The sequence below is a fragment of the Bos mutus genome, chromosome 17 (assembly GCF_027580195.1).
Source record: "Bos mutus isolate GX-2022 chromosome 17, NWIPB_WYAK_1.1, whole genome shotgun sequence".
Lineage (NCBI taxonomy): Eukaryota > Metazoa > Chordata > Mammalia > Artiodactyla > Bovidae > Bos > Bos mutus.
Genome location: NC_091633.1, coordinates 54,577,036 through 54,596,582, shown reverse-complemented (window position 1 = coordinate 54,596,582; position 19,547 = coordinate 54,577,036). Strand labels below are relative to the sequence as shown.

Sequence of the window (19,547 nt, the reverse complement as noted above, 5' to 3'; positions counted from 1 at the left end):
TTTTGTTTCATAAATATATTTATTTATGCCACATTTTAGATCCCACATATAAGTGATGTGATGTTATTTGTCTTTCTCTGCCTGACTGACTTAGTATGATAATCTCTTGGTCCATCCATGTTGCTGCAGGGGCAATATTTCAGTCCTTTTTGTCACTGAAGGAAATGGCAGCCCACTCCAGTGTTCTTGTCTGGAGAATCCCAGGGGTGGGGGAGCCTGGTGGGCTGCCATCTCTGGGGTCACACAGAGTCGGACATGACTGAAGTGACTTAGCAGCAGCAGCAGCATTCTATTGTATATATGTGCCGCATCTTTATCCATTCATCTGTAGATTTAGGTTGTTTAGATTTGGGTTGCTTCCACGTCCGGGCGGTTGTGAATAGTGCTGCTATGATCACAGGGTTGCATGTATCTTTTCGAATTACAGTTTTATCTGGGTATATGTCCAGGAGTGGGATTGCTTGATCATCAGTTCAGTTCAGTCCCTCAGTCGTGTCCGACTCTTTTCGACCCCATGAATCACAGCACGCCAGGCCTCCCTGTCCATCACCAACTCCCCGGAGTTCACTCAGACTCACGTCCATCGACTCAGTGATGCCATCCAGCCATCTCATCCTCTGTCGTCCCCTTCTCCTCCTGCCCCCAATCCCTCCCAGCATCAGAGTCTTTTCCAATGAGTCAACTCTTCGCATGAGGTGGCCAAAGTACTGGAGTTTCAGCTTTAGCATCATTTCTTCCAAAGAAATCCCAGGGCTGATCTCCTTCAGAATGGACTGGTTGGATCTCCTTGCAGTCCAAGGGACTCTCAGGAGTCTTCTCCAACACCACACTTCAAAAGCATCAATTCTTCGGCACTCAGCCTTCTTCACAGTCCCACTCTCACATCCATACATGACCACAGGAAAAACCATAGCCTTGACTAGACGGACCTTAGTTGGCAAAGTAATGTCTCTGCTTTTGAATATGCTATCTAGGTTGGTCATAACTTTCCTTCCAAGGAGTAAGCATCTTTGAATTTCATGGCTGTAGTCACCATCTTTAGTGATTTTGGAGCCCAGAAAAATAAAGTCTGACACTGTTTCCACTGTTTCCCCATCTATTTCCCATGAAGTGATGGGACCGGATGCCATGATCTTTGTTTTCTGAATGTTGAGCTTTAGGCCAACTTTTTCACTCTCCACTTTCACTTTCATCAAGAGGCTTTTGAGTTCCTCTTCACTTTCTGCCATAAGGGTGGTGTCATCTGCATATCTGAGGTTATTGATATTTCTCCCGGCAATCTTGATTCCAGCTTGTGCTTCTTCCAGTCCAGCGTTTCTCATGATGTACTCTGCATAGAAGTTAAATAAGCAGGGTGACAATATACAGCCTTAACGTACTCCCTTTCCTATTTGATCTTATGGCAACTCTATTGTTAGTTTAGCGCTTCTAACTCAACCTTCTTGAGCTGTTGTTACCTGGGTGAGAGGAGGAATAGGTTTTTGTTTGGCTTCTTGGTGCTTGTTTTGTTTTGTTTGGATACTGGAGGGAGGGAAGAAGATCCAACACAATTCTATATTTTGAGAGGAAACTCCCCTCAGGGTTGACTCTATTGACACTGAAGAGGAAGAAAAGTGAAAAGAGAACAAACATTAAAATCCAGTTTGCAGTTTTCCATTTAGGATGGCTCATAGGAGGCAGATAAAATTCATGTTGTTCACAAAGCAGGCTTGTTGAATGCATTAATAAAGGAATGCATTAATAGTGATGGAAATACCATGGCAAATAGAAGTAATATATAAAATTTGATAACTACTAAGCATCCATTTAAGGTAGTCACTTTTGTGTATACATCTTTATAACCTTAATTTCCTTCACCACGTATAACTGGGACTAATAACCAGCGTGAAAAACTGAGTATCTAGATTTTACAATGAGGAAGTCTTTCTTAAAAATCCAGTCTAACTGCCTAAAAAATGTTTGATGTAGATTTATTCACATTTGTCTCTCCTGATCTAAGTCTCATAACTGTCCCTCACAAAATGACTGTGTTTGTCCTTATACGTGTATCCATTTAATTTGTATACTTCTCAGACAGCAGCTTCTGTTTGTTCAGATTAATTACTTGAAACTTGAATGAATTAAAGGGAATCTTTCTGCAGAATGGGCTTCCCTGGTGGCTCAGAGGGTAAAGCGTCTGCCTGCAATTCGAGAGACTGGGGTTCGATCCCTGGGTTGGGAAGATTCCCTGAAATGGCAACCCACTCCAGTATTGTTGCCTGGAGAATCCCTTGGATGGAGGAGCCTGATAGGCTACAGTCCATGGGGTCACAAATACTTGGACACGATTCAGCGACTTCACTTCACTTCACACTTTTCTGCAGAATGATCAGATAATACTTTGCCATTACGAGGTGTGCTTGGTAGAATGAACAGGAAAGGAAGCATCAATAAACTACATCTTATGGCCACACGCCTACTTTTCCCATCAGCTGTCTTTTCCCCGTGGTCTACACCATTGGGTTGTTACTTCCTCTTGAGCACAGTCTCGGAGGAGTCACCTGGGCTGTGTATGAGGGGTTCCCTATCTCCTGTTCCTTAAAGACTGGTCCTTAAAAGTTGACATCCTTTGACTGACATAATTATTGAATCTAGAGACCCAGTTCAACCCCCAACATTTAAATTATCTCAGACACCTGAGACTCAATTCTGTTTTTACAGATGTTGCTGCTGTGGCTAAGTCACTTCAGTCGTGTCTGACTCTGTGCGACCCCATAGATGGCAGCCCACCAGACTCCCCCGTCCCTGGGATTCTCCAGGCAAGAACACTGGAGTGGGTTGCCATTTCCTTCTCCAATGCATGAAAGTGAAAAGTGAAAGTGAAGTCGCTCAGTCGTGTCCGACTCTTAGCGACCCCATGGACTGCAGCCTACCAGGCTCCTCCGTCCGTGGGATTTTCCAGGCAAGAGTACTGGAGTGGGGTGCCATTGCTTTAAAGATATTAGGAGATTCCATATCTTTGATCAGTGTGACACATTCCTAATTCTCCCCATCAACAATTCTCACTAGCAGGATTTTTTTTTTTTTTATATGTCAGAGCTTTCAAATGTCACGATTAATTAGAATTTCATCAAATAGCAGTTCTGCTGATTAATCAATTCCAGCAGCATTCTATAAATGTCTCTCCTACTAACTAAGTAGCCCATTTTGGCCAGGCAGGCAGTAAGGATGAAGAGGTGGTCAGGCTGCCTCCTATTAGACTGAAAATGAGCCCCACCTGAGGGCTTATTCCCTTTCCTTTGGAGGAACACCGATGGTTAGCTGAAAATGCAATTCTTATTCTTTAGCCAATCCTATCAGAAACAGGGGCTTCCCAGGTGGCTCAGTGGTAAAGAATCTGCCTGCAATGGAAGAGATTTAAGAAACATGGGTGCCATTCCCCAGTTGGGAAGATCCCCCTGGAGCAGGAAATGGCAACCCACTCCAGTATTCTTGCCTGAAAAAAATCCCATGGACAGAAGAGCCTGGGTGGCTACAGTCCCTGGGGTCGTAAACAGTTAACTCGACTTAGTGACTAAGCAGCAACATCAGAAACAGACTGGGCCTGGCCTCAGATTCCGCAGAGCCATTACTGGCCCCCTTTAGCCTCTCCAGCCCCACTGTGTTAAAAGATTGGAGGACTGCTATGTTCTCTTTATGGAAATGTAATATGTGCCACTAGGGATCCCGTAGGGAGGGAATACCCCATGCCCCATCCCCTGTGCTTTCGTTCAGATGTGAAGTCACCACATTCACTTCTCTTCTCTCTTCTCTTCCCTTCTCTCCCTGTCCTCCCAGGAGCAGCACCCAGTGGGGCTTCCCCGGAGCACGGGCCCCATGCAGTCCTCTGTGCCCCCGGGCTCAGGGGGCATGGTCTCTGGACCGGGGCCCGCGGGGCCAGGCTTCCTGGGCAGCCAGCCCCAGACAGTCCTCATGAAGCAGATGCTCATTGACCAGCGGGCCCAGCTGATGGAGCAGCAGAAACAGCAGTTCCTGCGGGAGCAGAGGCAGCAGCAGCAGCAACAGCAACAGCAGCAGCAGATTCTCACAGAGCAGGTAACTCACGCCTATGGTGGGCTTCGTGTGATTCGAAAACAGTTCTTCAGGGCCTGGTGTCTGTGAACGAGTCTCAGGTCTCGTCCTCCAGCAAGAAAGTCACTGGCCAGCACTTCCTGAGACTACAGAAGAGCCTGCAGAATGTAGACCTTTCCATTAGTTAGGTTTTTTTCTTAGAATGAATTGGTTTGTTCTGAAAAGACAGGCTTCAGCCATGCATTTGAAGACCCCCTTGCCAGAGACCTGTCTTCAAGTCTGGCTTTTTGCTTCTTGCTTCTGGTACCGGGGTCTGTGGAATCAGCATGGGGGTGGAGAGGGTAGAAGGGAGCTGGCTTACATTCTTCGTAAATTCTGATATTCCCAGCGGGAAGAAAAAAGAAATTAATTCAGAGAACTTTGTTTCTTGGAGGAAAGAGTCAGAAGGGGGGATTGAGAAGAATTCTCACAGCGTTGGTCATGAACAATGGAACGGGAACAATTGCAGAATAATAGGGCCCACAGAACTACTTGGAAACCTGAACTCCGGGTCACAGAAAGGGTGCAAACTTGAGAAAAATTCCCAGCAGCTTTGAAAACAGCTCAGGAAATCTTTGAGTTAAAGGCCTAACACAGAGAAAGCTTTACCTGAGGCGTCTTTGACCACCGTTGACACATAATTCCTCCAGCTTTGAAAGGAAGCCTTGCTGTGGGCTGCTCCTCTGAGTTTCAGTATGTTTTGTTTTTCAAGAGGCCCTTGCCTTATTTCGTGTTATCCTGAGAGAGGCCGAAGGTCTTCCATCTAGGCCGTCCCTGGATGGCTCCAATGGGGGGTCTGACCCATGCATCTTGCCCTTCTATTATAGGAGCCATGAGGTTATCGTCTACGGCTCAAGGTCCAATTACCCTTCTAGAATGTTCCTAATAGGATCAGAATTTTGGACATTTATCAAGCATCTCCACCACGCCATATCTATACAAGATGCTGTGTAGGACCAGAGGCACGTTGAGGTCCTTAGTGACCAAGAGCAGCATTCAAAGTAACCAGTCATCCCCCCAAACGAAAAATTGTCCTGTTGAGCACAGTTCACTTAGCTTCCCTTTTTCACTTTTGTTCTTGAACAGCTGTGTAATTATCTCCCTTTTTACCAAGGTCAGTCAGCCACCTGGCAGCTCTTGTACAAACAAACCTCTGTCCCTCTCACCCTGCGGAAAGTGTGTGACAAGGAACCACACTCATGTCTCTCAGACAGTGATAAATGGGGCTACCGAGGGGAACGAGGGGAAGCTGGGCTTTGCAAATCCTCCCCTCAGCCAAGCCTAGGCAATTTCAGATGTGCCTGATCCTTTAAGTGACTGTCTTTGATGGGTGTGCTGTGACCATGGCACAAAGGGGAGTCGGGGTAACCAGGCCAAACTTGGCTGTGCCAGGCCAGGGGTGTCCCTGCTCTGTGAGACCAGCCAAGCCCAGGATGAGGAAGGAGGTGGAAGGAAGAAGAGCCACCGAGGATGGTGCCCACAGACCACTGGGCGAGAGAGTGCGGGACCCTTCAGAACCCAGGATACAGAAAACAGACACAGGGCTCCTCAGAAAAGCTGGGAAATGAGAAATTGCAAGAAAAAGAGAGAGAGTGTGTGTGTAATTCCTTAATGACTGTGTGTACCAAGAGCTGAAGAGCGACCAAAAGAACAATTTACGCTGGGCCACATCTTTTGCTTGTGGTATGATTCTGGCAAAACAAACCACTTCACTCTCTCATCTGCCAAATAGATTTCCCTATTTCCCAGCCTTCTTCCCGATGTTCTCATGAGTCACGTGTATAAAATCCTTAGGAAACAGCACAAGGTGGGGCTCTGTCACATGACTCTGGTGTCACGGAATGTGACGTAAGAGCTGCAGCCACAGGAGCCAGCCGTCCTGTGGGACTGGCCAGAACTGAGGCAGAGGGATGGAGCATGCCGCCTGCGCCTGGGGACAGTGCTTATTGAGGCACCTTCCTGGGGGTCTACACTCTCGAGGATGGATGAGGCCATATCAACGCCAAGCTGATTTTCTTGGTCCCTACAGCAGCAGAGAAAGTATCCTGCTGCTGCTGCTAAGTCACTTCAGTCGTGTCCGACTCTGTGGGACCCCATAGATGGCAGCCCACCAGGCTTCCCCATCCCTGGGATTCTCCAGGCAGGAACACTGGAGTGGGTTGCCATTTCCTTCTCCAATGCATGAAAGTGAAAAGTGAAAGTGAAGTCGCTCAGTCGTGTCCGACTCTTAGCGACCCCATGGACTGCAGCCTACCAGGCTCCTCCGTCCATGGGATTTTCCAGGCAGGAGTACTGGAGTAGGGTGCCATCGCCTTCTCTGAGAAAGTATCCTAACATTTTCAACTTTGCCAGCAGCATACTGGGAACACATGGGTTTCCCCGAAAGGACATGGGAGGGAAAACAGAAAGATTGGGGATCTTGCATATCTTTGGGAACATTCAGATGGTTCTCAGTGGACTTAGAAATCAGAACAGAACAAGTAGAAACCAGGCGTGAGTTAACATTTAATGCATTTTTCTCAGAGCACAGAGCGTGTCAGCTGCCATCCGTTCACTAAGGTTCAGTGGAACCTGGAATTGTAGATCTGAAAGAAATGTTAATCATGAAGTCTCTTTATTTTACACATGAGGAAAACTGAGGCAGGGGAAGCTTACATGATTTTTTTTTTAGAGATCGCAGAGCTAGAGAGAGTCAGAGACTGGACTGGCACCTTGGGTCCCCTGATTCCTGACCCACAACCCACCACCCCAGGCTACTTCAGGGCTTATACCCATTTGTAGATGGGACACTAAAATTCTTACATAATATGGGAAGTTTGGCTTCAGAGAAGCTTTTAAATGCTCAGCTGACTTTCAATAATGTTCTTAGATTGCTGCCTAAAAGATTAGCATGGTTTCTTGTCTATGCTGTGTCTACACAATTAATTCATTTCAACAGCACAACACCACGGTAGGCACTACAGGACAGGGTGAACAGAGGCCGTTCTTTTCTTCAGTTGCCAGAGTGCTGGCTGGCCTTGTCAACAAAAAGAAAAAAAGAAAAGAAAGAAAAAGAAAATTATAGAGCTGCCCAGGAACAAAAACAAGAGAAAAAAAATAGAAATAAACACATGTGTTAAGAAGTGGTCAACGTGTGTTATTTTTATAATGAACACTCTAAAGAGCAGAGCCCTGGCTGTTTGTTTTTCTAGCCCTTGCAGATGAAAGGTGCTTAATGAATATTCCACGGCTGCAGAGAAGGTTAAATGACACCCCGAAGGTCACCCAGCTACTTGACATTAGACCCAGAACGAAAACCCCTTTCTTTGCTCTTTCCACCTCATTCTTATTTTCTCTCCCTTTTCACATTCAGCATGATAATGATACACAGTAGCCTCCCCAGTATATTGGTAACAGCACTGGCAGTACAGAAGCCCCCTGACTGCAAGAAGAAAAACTAAAACAGGCCTCATGGTTCCTGGTGTATGCGGAATCCCACACAGTTCCCTCAAGGCATTAGATGCTGTATTTTTGACTCATGGAGATGTATTTTGCAGGCAGTGTGACACCCTGGGACTAAAATGAGGCTTTTTTTAAAATAGTCCCTGAGAATCCCATCTTCCTATACCCGAAGCATCTATTTTAGGTCATTAAAAATTAGTTGCTTGTCTGTTTGAGCTCAGTCCCCACGATGCTGAGAAAGTCATGCAGCTGATACCGAAAAAGCAAGGTCAGAACTGCCTCCCTGGGCTCCCTTGGTGGCTCAGTGGTAAAGAATCTGCCTGCCGATGCAGGAGACATGGGTTTGATCATGGAGCAACTAAGCCCGTGCGTTGCAACTATTGAACCTGTGCCCTAGAGCCCAGGAACCGCAACTACTGTGCCCAGGTGCTGCAGCTACTGAAGCCCTCTTGCCCAAGAGCCTGTGCTCTGCAACAAGAGAAACCGCTGCCATGAGGAGCCCGCTCACCAAAACTAGAGAGAAGCCAATGCAGCAACAACAACCAAGCACCACCAAAAATAAGTAAAATTATTTTTTAAAAAAACTGCCTGGGTGACTACACATCCCTTTTAAGCCAGCAAGACCACACAGCAGACATGCCACAGAGGTTCACCAAGGATGTGGGTGGTAGAAGTGGCTCTGATGGCCAAAAACCGGAAACACCCTAAATAACCATCCCTTGCAGCACAGATAAAGACACGGAGGTATGTTCTTTGGGGGGAATACTACTCAGCAGTGAGGATGAACAGTCCACACTGCAGGCATCGACCTGGATGAAGCTCAAAAATGCAACAAGTGCAAGAAGACAGACACAAAAGCCAGACTCAAATACGATGCCTAAAACCCACGTCTATGAAGTACAGAAGCTGACGTAACTAATATGTAGTTGGGTTGGGGGTGCTCCCCAGGGGTCAGGGAAAGGGTAGTGATGGGGAAGGGACAGGAGGGGCTCCTGGCAACATTCTGCATCTTGATCGAGAGGCTGGTTCCCAAAAGTGTGTCCATTTGGGGGTATCCCTCACACTGTACAGGTGCTGCACGCCTGGGTGCTTACCTATGTGTGTGCTATTCTTCAATACAAAGTTTAGTTTGTAAAACCCGCCTTCCTCAGAACAGCTGGGATATTTAATTGCACGTTCTCTCCCATCTCACCTCCTGGCCCTCCTTGTCCTCTGTCGTTTCAGCAGCTGCAGCAGCCACACTTGCCCCGGCAGCACCTGCAGCAGCAGCAGCGGAATCCATACCCAGTGCAGCAGGTCTCCCAGTTTCAAGGTGAGGCGGGTGCACACCTCCGCCATTGTATTCCTTCCAGGGGGGAGTTAAAGTGAATGTCACCCGGTGACAGTGCCGTGGGTGCTGTGTTTGGTGTCCAAGTAATAGGGAAAATATTTAAGACCTGATGATACCAACCAGTCAGAATACCAGGCATTAACCTTTCAGCCACTGGGCCCCAGAGAGGTCCTGGTGGGCCCAGGGTGGGGTCATGGTGACTTTGGGGGTGGGACCGGAGCAGCTATTCTTTACCAAAAGTACAGAAGTATTTCAATATTTTAACAACCAGGGCTTCCCTGGTGGCTCAGATGGTAAAGAATCTGCCTGCAATGCAAGAGACTCAGGTTCAATTCCTGGATTGGGAAGATCCCTTGGAGTATGAAATGGCAGCCCACTCCAGGGAGAATCCCATGGACAGAGGAGCCTGGTGGGCTACAGACCATGGGGTTGCAAAGTGTTGGACACAACTGAGAGACAAACATTCCCACTTTCCAAAGACGTACAGGTTCCTGTTGACCCAATATCAGCCTTGTTGGTATCTAGATCACATCCTAGTGATGACAGTGGGGAAAATCCTGTGTCACATTTTTCTTACTAATCCTAGCAGGTCTGCTGACCAAAGCCTTAACTTTCAGCAACTGCAGTGGAAGAATCTAGCTCTTAGCAACCACTAATCTCTGCTGAACATAGAAGACAAATAGGGACTTGAGCTTGATTGGACTGTCTTGATCCTGTTGCCCTTTGCACAAATCCTGAATCATGGCCCCAGGAGGAACGGCTGCACTGTCCAGGGTTGCCATTCCTCTGTAGATGGTTGTTGTTCAGTCGCTCAGTCATGTCTGACTCTTTGCGACCCCATGGACTGCAGCATGCCAGGCTTCCCCGTCCTTCACTCTCTACTGAAGTTTGATCAAACTCATATCCATAGAGTCAGTGACAATATGTAATCTTCTCATCCTCTGTTACCTCCTTCTCCTCCTGCCTTCAATCTTTCCCAGCATCAGAATCTTTTCTAATGAGTTGTTAGTTCTTCGCAACAGGTGGCGAAAGTATCGGAGCTTCAGCTTCAGCATGAGTCTTTCCAATGAATATCTAGGGTTGATTTCCTTTAGAATGGACTAATTTGATCTCCTTGCAGTCCAAGGGACTCTTAAGCATCTTCTCCAGCACCACAGATTGATCCCCTCAAATATCAATCCCTTCAATCTCCAATAGAGGGAACCCCTATGGGTCTTATATGATGGTGGAAGATGAGTCTGAGGACCCTCCTCAATCTCATCCACAGGAGTTTTTGGGGGGCCACAGGAGTCATGAAGCAGCAGAAATCCTAGTTCCTGTCCTCTATCCTCTTGGAGGACCTAGATCAATGCATCCTCACTTCTCAAATGTTACCTCTCACTTTGACAATCTGCCAGAATCCAGGAAGTCCCTTGCACAGAAGTATGCATATATAATAAATAAATATAAACTTTATGGATCATTTCACAAGAGTTACCCTTTTCCATAGACTGCGGGTGAAAAATTTATGATCTGGGGTAGCATTTTTCATTCTTCGGGTTGCAACACCCAAGTAGTTTGTGTCCAGCTCATTGTGACCCCGTGGACTGTAGCCCACCCAGGCTTCTCTGTCCATGGGGATTCTCCAGGCAAGAATCCTGGAGTGGGTTGTCATGTGCTCCTCTAGGGAATCTTCCCAAGCCAGGGATCAAACCCAGGTCTCCCACACTGCAGGTGGATTCTTTACTGTCTGAGCCAACAGGAAAGCCCATCGAAGATAATTTAGTGGGCCACAACCAGCATTTTTAAAATGAAATAATAGGAAAAAAATGATCGGAGTGTATCATAATTAGAGCAGCTTTTGTTTCTGTCCTGAGCCCACGTGTGTGTGTACTGTGAGTTGTGGTTCAGAGTCTGAAAGTGGTTGGTGTTCATGGCCAGATCTTCCTGAGGATAGCCTATGGACCCCTGGAGCTTGAGCAGCTACCACCCTTAAATCTGTGGGACAGTTATATCACTTCAGATCCTTTGGGGCCCCATACAGGGAAGGACAAAGGGAATTGGGCTGTCCGTGGAAGTGCTGTGTAGTAAATTTGTGCCAGTATTCTTTGAGGAATTCTCTTTCTCACTTGGCCATAGGTGTAGAAGAGTGGGAAATAGTTACTGTTACAGGTGTGGTTTTTGTTGCAAACACCGAGCCCTCCTTTTTTTTTTTTTTTTAATTTTATTTTATTTTTAAACTTTACAATATTGTATTAGTTTTGCCAAACATCAAAATGAATCCGCCACAGGTATATCCGTGCTCCCCATCCTGAACCCTCCTCCCTCCTCCCTCCCCATACCCTCCCTCTGGGTTCTCAGACTTGAGCCTGCATCGGGTCACCAGCTGAACTGGTTCAAAAAATAGACAGCCCGCTCTCATTCCCACAGTCTCTGATTCAGGAGATCTGGAGCTGGATCTGTATTTGCATCTGTATTTACATCTGTAACAAGTTCCCCAGAGATGCTGCTGCTGCTGCTGCTGACCCAGGGGCCACACTTTGGGAACTGGTGCTTTATATTATGAACTAATTTAAACCATTAAATCTGATAAACCCGGCACCATGCCCTTTGAGTTTTCTAGATTCATAACTCATTATTTTTTAGACTAAAAAGACCCACCAAAATTTAATAACTCCTCTCTGAGTTATTCTAGATGGTTTGGCTCCTATTTAAAAGTTCTCCTCTGAACTTTTCTAAAGCCCCAAATTACAGGCAGTCAACCTAAAAATTTTATACACTTAAGCTGAACAACCAGTTATATTTGAGGGTTCCTGAGCTGATTGATACAATTTTTTTTTAACTCTCTTCAGTATTTTCACATATTTGACTAACATCCTAGATATCATAATGTTATGTACCTGAGAAAATAGCAAATTGATAGATAAGAAAGTTTGTCCCTGGACAGAGGTTCTGTTTGGATTAACTTGTCTGAGAGTTACAGGTCCGCCCGCCACTTTACTTTTCAAAGGTTTTAAAGATGATCTTTCGCTTATTGAGTTCTGTGCCTCTGGACAGTGTTACATGCCTATGGGGAAGTGCTTATTTTTCGTAACTAGAGACTTCCTATGAGTGAAAAACAGAACATAGATCCTTTTAGGGGAAAAATTGCATGTTACTGTCTCTTTTTGAATATGGAAATTTTTCTTTGACATTGTGATGTTAACCGATAGACAAGAAAATTAATTTGACTATAATGTCTCACAGTAACACCTATTTTAGACAAAAATTTGAAGAAAGCCTGTTGTTTAACACATGCAGTAATCTGACTCACAAAATTATTGCAGACAAAACCTAATCCTTCAACATATTAATTCTAAAGAGACAACAAAAATATTCAGAATATGAAAGTCCTTTCATCCATTTCCAGCAGCCTGTTTATGTAATTTGGGTCTGTTCAATCAATCTGAGTCAGCAGTATTTTTCCCTTGAATTTTTTATAAGCAACCCAAACACCCATTTCACCCCAGTTTATCAGGCTGGCTGTGCAGTCAATGCAAATTTAGTCATTAAGGTCACAAAACTTCATAACAAGATCGCCAGCTGCAAGATATACTACCGACCAGTGTTTAATTAGGAACTTTTTAATATCTTTATTATATCTAAATCCACTTAGCTATCATTAAGCTCAAAACAAAAGATTGAAATGCTTCTAGGGATCTCCCCCGGATCTTTCTGGTTTCCTCACGGTAACCGTTTCATTTTTCAATGCAGCCTGATACTGACCTCAAGCCACAAAAACTTAAGTCATAACCAAAATTCCCATACTTTTATTTCTTGAAAGAAAGTATAGAGACATGGTTGCTGCCCAGAAATCAATAACCCTATCAGAAAGACAAACACACACTTCTCTTATCTGCCAAGGTGCCAGGATTAACAAGGTTATGTACTATTCTCATCTGATTTCTCATCCCACTCCCAGGAATGATCAAATTTGCTTATAATATTGATTGGCTCCCATGCTGCACCTATTTTAAATGTCCAGGAAAAAACTATTTTTCTTTTTTTCATAAACTTCATCAGCAGCAGAGAGACAGAAAAATCCATTTTTGTGCACCTCCTAGCCCTTGACTGTTGACTGGGATTCTAGGGGTGACATTTTTACTCTCTTGGCTGGTTTAGAAATTTCCTGGAAACATGTAAAGAAGTACTCACTCAAACGTCAAATAGAGTTGAATGACTGGGCGTTGGTACTCTGGTCAGCTTTTAAGTAGCACCATTGAAACTGCCTTAGTGGTCATTGCTGATTTGAAGGTGTGGCCTTTGCATCAGTGCATCAAGTTCATTGCCAGGTAGCAAGTAGGAGGATGTCTTCTTTCTCTAATTCAGGAAGCTGGCAGGTTGGCACTGACATGTTATGATTCAGAGAATCCGGAGCATGTGGAAATCTACAGAGGGGATCCAAACAATGTCCCATCTGCCAAAATGGGTTCTTAGCAGAAGCAGAGGCCTTTAACCTCTCAAATCCAGCTCAAATCTTCAGGGAAATTAGTCTAATGGTCTTTATTGATAGTATTCTCTACTGAGCCATATTCCATGTCACAAACAGGATGTGCAAAGTGAGCCACCATTTCTTAATTTAGCTCAGGAGGTGAATTTCCTCTCACCTCCAAAAAGATGCTATCTTATTGGTTGAAGATCATATGAAGAAGTGGTGGTTTGGTCGCTAAGTCGTGTCCGACTCTTTCAACCTCATGTACTGTAGCTCACCAGGCTCCTCTGTCTATGGGATTCTCCAGGCAAAAATACTGGAGTGGGTTGCCATTTCCTTCTCCAGGAGATCTTCCTGACCCAGGAATGGAACCCAGGTCTCCTACATTGCAGGCAGGTTCTCTACCGATTGAGCCATGAGGGAGGGAAAGAAACAATTGCTTCTGTAATAGGAGCAAAAATAATATCATGGTATATCAAATAGAAAAGTCAACTACTGTGTGATCCCAATTTTCATGTGTATTTTTATATATTAAGGTAAGTTAGCAGTGGTCATCTCTGGATGGTGGGAACTTGGGTGACTTTCATTTTCATTTTTGTGCTTTCCCTATTTTCCAAATTTTTCACAATCAGTGTATGTTATAGTCAGAAAAATAATCATCTCTCTTTCTTTAAAGGATTTATTATCAGAGTAGATCCTTTCATCTATTAATCAAAGCATTTTTGTCATTCCCAAAGAAAAGTCCAGCTACGTGTCACTGTGCACCGCTTATGGAGATGAGTGAAGAGGTGTGTCCTTTTTTCTCTGCAGGGTCTCCCCAGGATATAGCAGCTGTGAGGAGCCAGGCCGCCCTCCAGAGCATGCGAACTTCACGGCTGATGGCACAGAACGCAGGCATGATGGGAATGGGACCCTCCCAGAACCCAGGGACAATGGCCACAGCAGCCACCCAGTCAGAGATGGGACTGGCCCCTTACAGCAACACACCTACCAGCCAACCGGGAATGTACAACATGAGCACAGGAATGACCCAAGTGTTGCAGCACCCAAACCAAAGCGGTATGAGTATCACACACAACCAAGCCCAGGGGCCGAGGCAGCCCACCTCGGGGCAAGGGGTTGGGATAGTGAGTGGGTTTGGTCAGAGCATGCTGGTGAACTCGCCCATGACCCAGCAGCGCCAGCAGATGAAGGTAGGCCAGTCCTTGCCCAGGCCCCAGGGCCCACCGAGGCTGCAAAGCATCATGGGAACGGTCCCGCAGGGAAGCCAGAGCTGGCAGCAGAGGGGCTTACAGGGGATGCCTGGGAGGACTAGTGGAGAGTTAGCATCATTCAACAATGGCGCCAGCTACCCGCTGCAAGCCGGCCAACCAAGGCTGACCAAGCAGCACTTCCCCCAGGGACTGAGCCAGGTGGTGGATGCAAACACTGGCGGGGTGAGAACACTCAACCCGGCCGCCATGGGTCGGCAGATGATGCCACCGCTCCCGGGGCAGCAAGGCACCAGCCAGGCCAGGCCCATGGTCATGTCGGGCCTGAACCAGGGCGTTCCCGGCATGCCAGCCTTCAGCCAGCCCCCAGCACAGCAGCCAATGCCCAGTGCCAGCTTTGCCTCCAGCAGCCAGAGCCAAGGCTACGAGCGGAACCCCCCTCAGGACATGTCGTACAATTACAGTGGTGAGACGGCTGGGGCGTCCTTCCCCGGCCTCTCGGACGGTGCCGACCTTGTGGACTCCATCATCAAAGGTGGACCTGGGGACGAGTGGATGCAGGAGCTCGATGAATTGTTTGGAAACCCCTAGTCAGGAGCAGCCCAGGCCACCACAACTCCAGTGGTTTAAAGCTCCAACCATGAAAAAGAAACAGGATGTCACTGCATCCTTGTTTTTTTGTGTTGTTTTTTTGACCCACGTGATCTGAGCAAAGCTGCAGCCAGCTGACTGTGGAAGATCCAGGCACCAATCCACAGCCCCGCCGGGCCCTGTTTCACCTGATTTTCACACAGCAATGGAGACAGACGCCCTGCGGATCCTGCTGCAAGAGAGGGGGACACACCAGAGGTGGGCAGAGAAGATGATTCCGGAGCCCTCAGCTTGGCCCTCCCTGTGATCACCCGGCCCAACAAGAGCCACTCTGGCCAAGACAGACTGCTGCCCAACGTGAGGTGGCCGTCAGTGCTTCCTGGCCTTGGCCCGGATCTACAGCTTTGGAGACCCAGAGGGGAGAGAGCCTGGGGCTGAGAGTCCCACGGAGGCTGCTGGGTGGTGGTGCAGGCCAAGAGCACAGGTCAGATATGTGCTGAACTCTGGCTGCAGAGAGATGTCACAGGAAGACAGGAGACCCTACAGGCCTGTATCCTGCTCACGATGACCTGAAGGAATTTCAGAGCTTGGAGAAGGGTCCTGGCAGTCCTGGGCGGGCAGCCCTCTGCTGATGACCGTGGTGGCTTTTACTCCGGGGAGTTGGCCTGGCGCTTCCTGGGGGCCCGGTACGACCTGATACATCTCAGCCGGTCCCATCTACTCCAGGAGGCCAAGGATGGGGAGGCCCGGGGTGGACGCTGTGTGTCTGTCAGTGCGGCCACCTTCCCCTCAACTGGTCCCTGACCCCGTTCCTCCTCACCTCCGCCCCAGCCTGCCTGTGCTGGTCCTTGCAGACTATCCAAGAAGAAATGAAGCTTTTGTCTTTAGGGAGCCTGCGCAGAGGGAAAATAAGAGCAAGAAGAACTTAGACAGTGCCTGAAATGCAAAGGCCACAGTGGAGTTTTTCTTTCTCTTCCTGGAACCGAGCGGGTTGTTCTGCTGCTTGGTGGTGGGTTTCCATGAGCTGCATCTGATGTTTCTGGGACACTAGGGAGGAGCAGCCTGGACATCACTGGCTCTGGTTCCCTTTGGGAAAATCCCAGGAGTGATGCTCTTAAAGCAGCCTGACCCTTCATCCCTGCTCCCCGGAAAGACAACTCTCAAGCCCTGAAAGCTGAGGAACTGAAAAACCCATTGCTCCACTTCAGCCGTTTTGCTAATGAAAAGAGGGAAGGTATGGTTCCTTTCCTTGGGCAAAGCGATATCCTCTTGAAGTTCTGTACAGTTGTTCTTTGTGTAATTCACGCAGATCTGTCCTAAGTGAAGTCTGTTGGAAGGGATCCACACTCTCTGCTGCTGGAGGGCTGGTCTCATCTGCCCTCCCCTCCCCTCCCACTGGCCTGTTTCGGAGGCCACGGGACATAGCTCTTGTCCTGAGTGAGTGAGCGTGGCATAAGCTTTTCTCCTGCCATCCCTTCCCTCCATGTCCAAAAGGCAGGCTTGCTTCTGTGCACTCACATGTCACTTGCCACACCAGAGCCCCGGCCCAGCCTGGGGAGTCACACTGGGGGCAGGTCCTGGGACTGAAGCGGGTAAAAATGAAGAGCTGGGACAGAGGATGTAGAGAGGCAGCAGGCAGGCAAGCACTGCCCGGGGCCTGCTCGCCAAGTACCAAGGTCATAGCTCTCCTTGGCAAGGTGCAGGCTGGAGACCAGAGGGGGCCACGTGGGTGAGGACCCAGGTCGGGGCTGTGGTCCCTGGGGGAAGAGGTGGTGGCAGGCTGACCATGAACTCCCTGCATGGGGAGGGCCACCGCCAGGGGAGCTCTCGAATGGAAGCAGATGAAAACCAAAAACAAGGGAAAGTGAAGAAACGAGAAGACACAGAAATATATAATTACCTTTTTCTGAAAGGTACAGGAAATAAATATATAAGCAATGATGAGGAACTGGAGGTGGCTGATGGAGGGGGAGAGGGGGCCTCTGTTCTCTCTTAAACGCTTCCTCCAAATGCTCAATACTGGGACCAACTACATAGAGAGGTAGATTTTAATAAGGTGGCTTCGTTTTGTTTTTTGTTTTTACTACGGTGCTGATGTATATGTAATGTCTAAAAAAAAAGTTATTTGTAAATAAGTTTTTACAATACTACAGATATCACTGGGTCTACTATCTGTAAAAAAATATACATATAAATATATATATACTGTTTGTTTAAAATAGAGTATTTTTATTTCATTCCTTAACTCATCATCCCAGCAGTGGTATTGCACTTCAGACGATATCGAATTACTAATTTGTACTGTATGATCTATGGCAACTTCCTCCATTTGATTCAGATTTTTCTAGTTTTCTGGTTTTCCTTTGTACATTGAGCATTGCTTCTTTCCTTTTGAGAAATGTACAGAACTCAGAAATGTAGAAATGAAGTGATGTTGGCATACCACTTTTAAAGAAAAAATAATAATAAAAGATCGTTATCTGAACCAATCCAAAGTTTAGTTTATTTTAGGGAATTCCCTGGCAGTCCAGTGGTTAGGACTCCACACTTTGACTGCCAAGAGGCACAGGGTTCGGTCCCTGGTCGGGGAACTAAGATCCCACAAGCCTCACAGCATGGCCAAAGGAAAACAAAAAGAAACATTACTTTTTAAAAAAAAAGTCTCTTTTAGGACTGTCACAGGCACTCCAGCCCTAATTAAGCAGATAAACGTTTTATGCCTGGGTTTTAATTGATTAACTGTAGTTCTTGTCTCGAAATTTTGATATCACTATTTAAACATTTAAGTAACAGTGGAGATCAATCAATCATTCCCAGCCTTTTTAATTCCACCACACTGTTAAAACATTCCAAATTTGCTCTCCGGGGGAATGTGGCAAAAGTAAGAGAGTCATCTATGAAAGGAGTATACTGGATCCATCCGGGATTCAGAACCAAGACAGCTCAGCTTCTACCTGGTTCACTCAGGGAACTTGGAAAACTGATAGTACACGTTTCATTTGAGAAGGAAGAAAACTCAAGGAATATATTAGGTGGGAGAGTAACAGTAGGCCTCGCCCCACTTTAATGGACACTGTAGTTACGCGCATGCACACACACACACCATGGGTGCCTTACCAAAGAGCTGTGTCTCTTTGGAGGGCGGTCTCTCGCCAGAGCCCAGCTCAGCCAACAGCACCCACAGAGTTGAACATGCTTGGATGTTTACATCCCTCCAGACTCAGGCACACACACACACACACACACCATGGGTGCCTTACCTCCAGCTGCGTCTCTTTGGAGGGCGGTCTCCCGCCAGAGCCCGGCTCAGCCAACAGCACCCACAGAGTTGAACGTGCTTAGACATTTACATCCCTCCAGACTCACTGAGCCAATGGCCTGCTGGTGCAGGAGCGTGAAAACCCAGTTAACTTGCCTGGACAAACCCTGAGACAGCATTTCTATCCCGAGCTCCCCTGCAGGAGCTGGCAGAGGTTGGGACTTCGCCAGAAGGTACTCCCTTGCTAGGCTTCCTGCCTTTTTCTGCCCTGTTCCCCCCCTCCCCAACTCCCTCAGCTTCCCCCTCCTGGGAGCCCTTCGTTAACAAATCACTCACATGTGAATCCACTCCACTTCTAGAAGACCTGACCTAAGGTTTTCCATCAGACTTTAAAAGGCATAGTAAAGGATCGTGTGTCAAAACTGTCTGGATGAAGCAGAAGAGGCCACAAGAACAGAGTAAGATCATCATCAAAAATAGATCCAAACCAAAGGTGCATTTTAATACATACAAACCAAGAGAAAGAATGAACTTGACTATGGAAGAAGAGTCCCTTCCATGGGTAGGGACTGAACCCTACCCGTGGTGGGCTGTGGTTCCAGACCAGCTGACAAATAAGAGCATGGAGAAAAAAGCAGTGTGACACTGGGCCTCGTCCCAGTGATACAGGCTTAGTGACATGAGGTCAAAATTCAACTGATTTGGGGGTGGGGATGGGAAGGCTGACAACCAAATAAATCATGAAGCCTGAGAAGGCTTGAGTACTTCTCCTGGTCTGGATTAGTTAAAACCACATGTTTTTACTTACTGCCCTGGATGGATGGAATACCTTTCTCCTTTAAAATGATTCCTTATTTGTACTCATGTTGACCTTTGTAAAATCTCAGTACAGCAAGTGGGTAACAGGGAAAGAAGGAGGGAGAGAATAAACATTTTTCCAAGAAGTCACTGGGCATCTGGCCCCGTGAGGAGGTATTTTATTGCTGAAAGTTAAGGAACATTCAGAAGCATTAAAGGAGCTATTTCTGCCTTTAATCCATCTTTTCAAGGAAGGTTCTATTAATATCTAGAGAAATGGGGTTAAAGAAAACAAAAGACTTGATGTTTTTCCTTATAATGACATTTTAGCCACACCTCATCTTCCACCAAGCCTGCAAAGAAAAGAAGGGGAGGAAA

At 46.8% G+C, this 19,547-nt stretch overlaps 1 protein-coding gene across 2 annotated transcripts in view; it reads left to right on the top strand.

Annotated features, from left to right (window-relative positions):
• Positions 1-17,601, top strand: part of MAML3 (mastermind like transcriptional coactivator 3) — a 459,597-nt gene extending 441,996 nt beyond the window's left edge. Inside the window, exons 3-5 of one of the 2 annotated variants that reach the window (XM_070386559.1) lie at positions 3,817-4,074; positions 8,758-8,842; positions 14,121-17,601. In XM_070386559.1, the coding sequence (XP_070242660.1) occupies positions 3,817-4,074; positions 8,758-8,842; positions 14,121-15,112 (1,335 nt within the window). In that variant the 3' untranslated portion in view covers positions 15,113-17,601. Of the gene's footprint in view, positions 1-3,816; positions 4,075-8,754; positions 8,843-14,120 lie in introns of both variants that reach the window. The other variant, XM_070386558.1, reaches the window with a different exon arrangement.
• Positions 17,602-19,547: the final 1,946 nt, after the last annotated feature.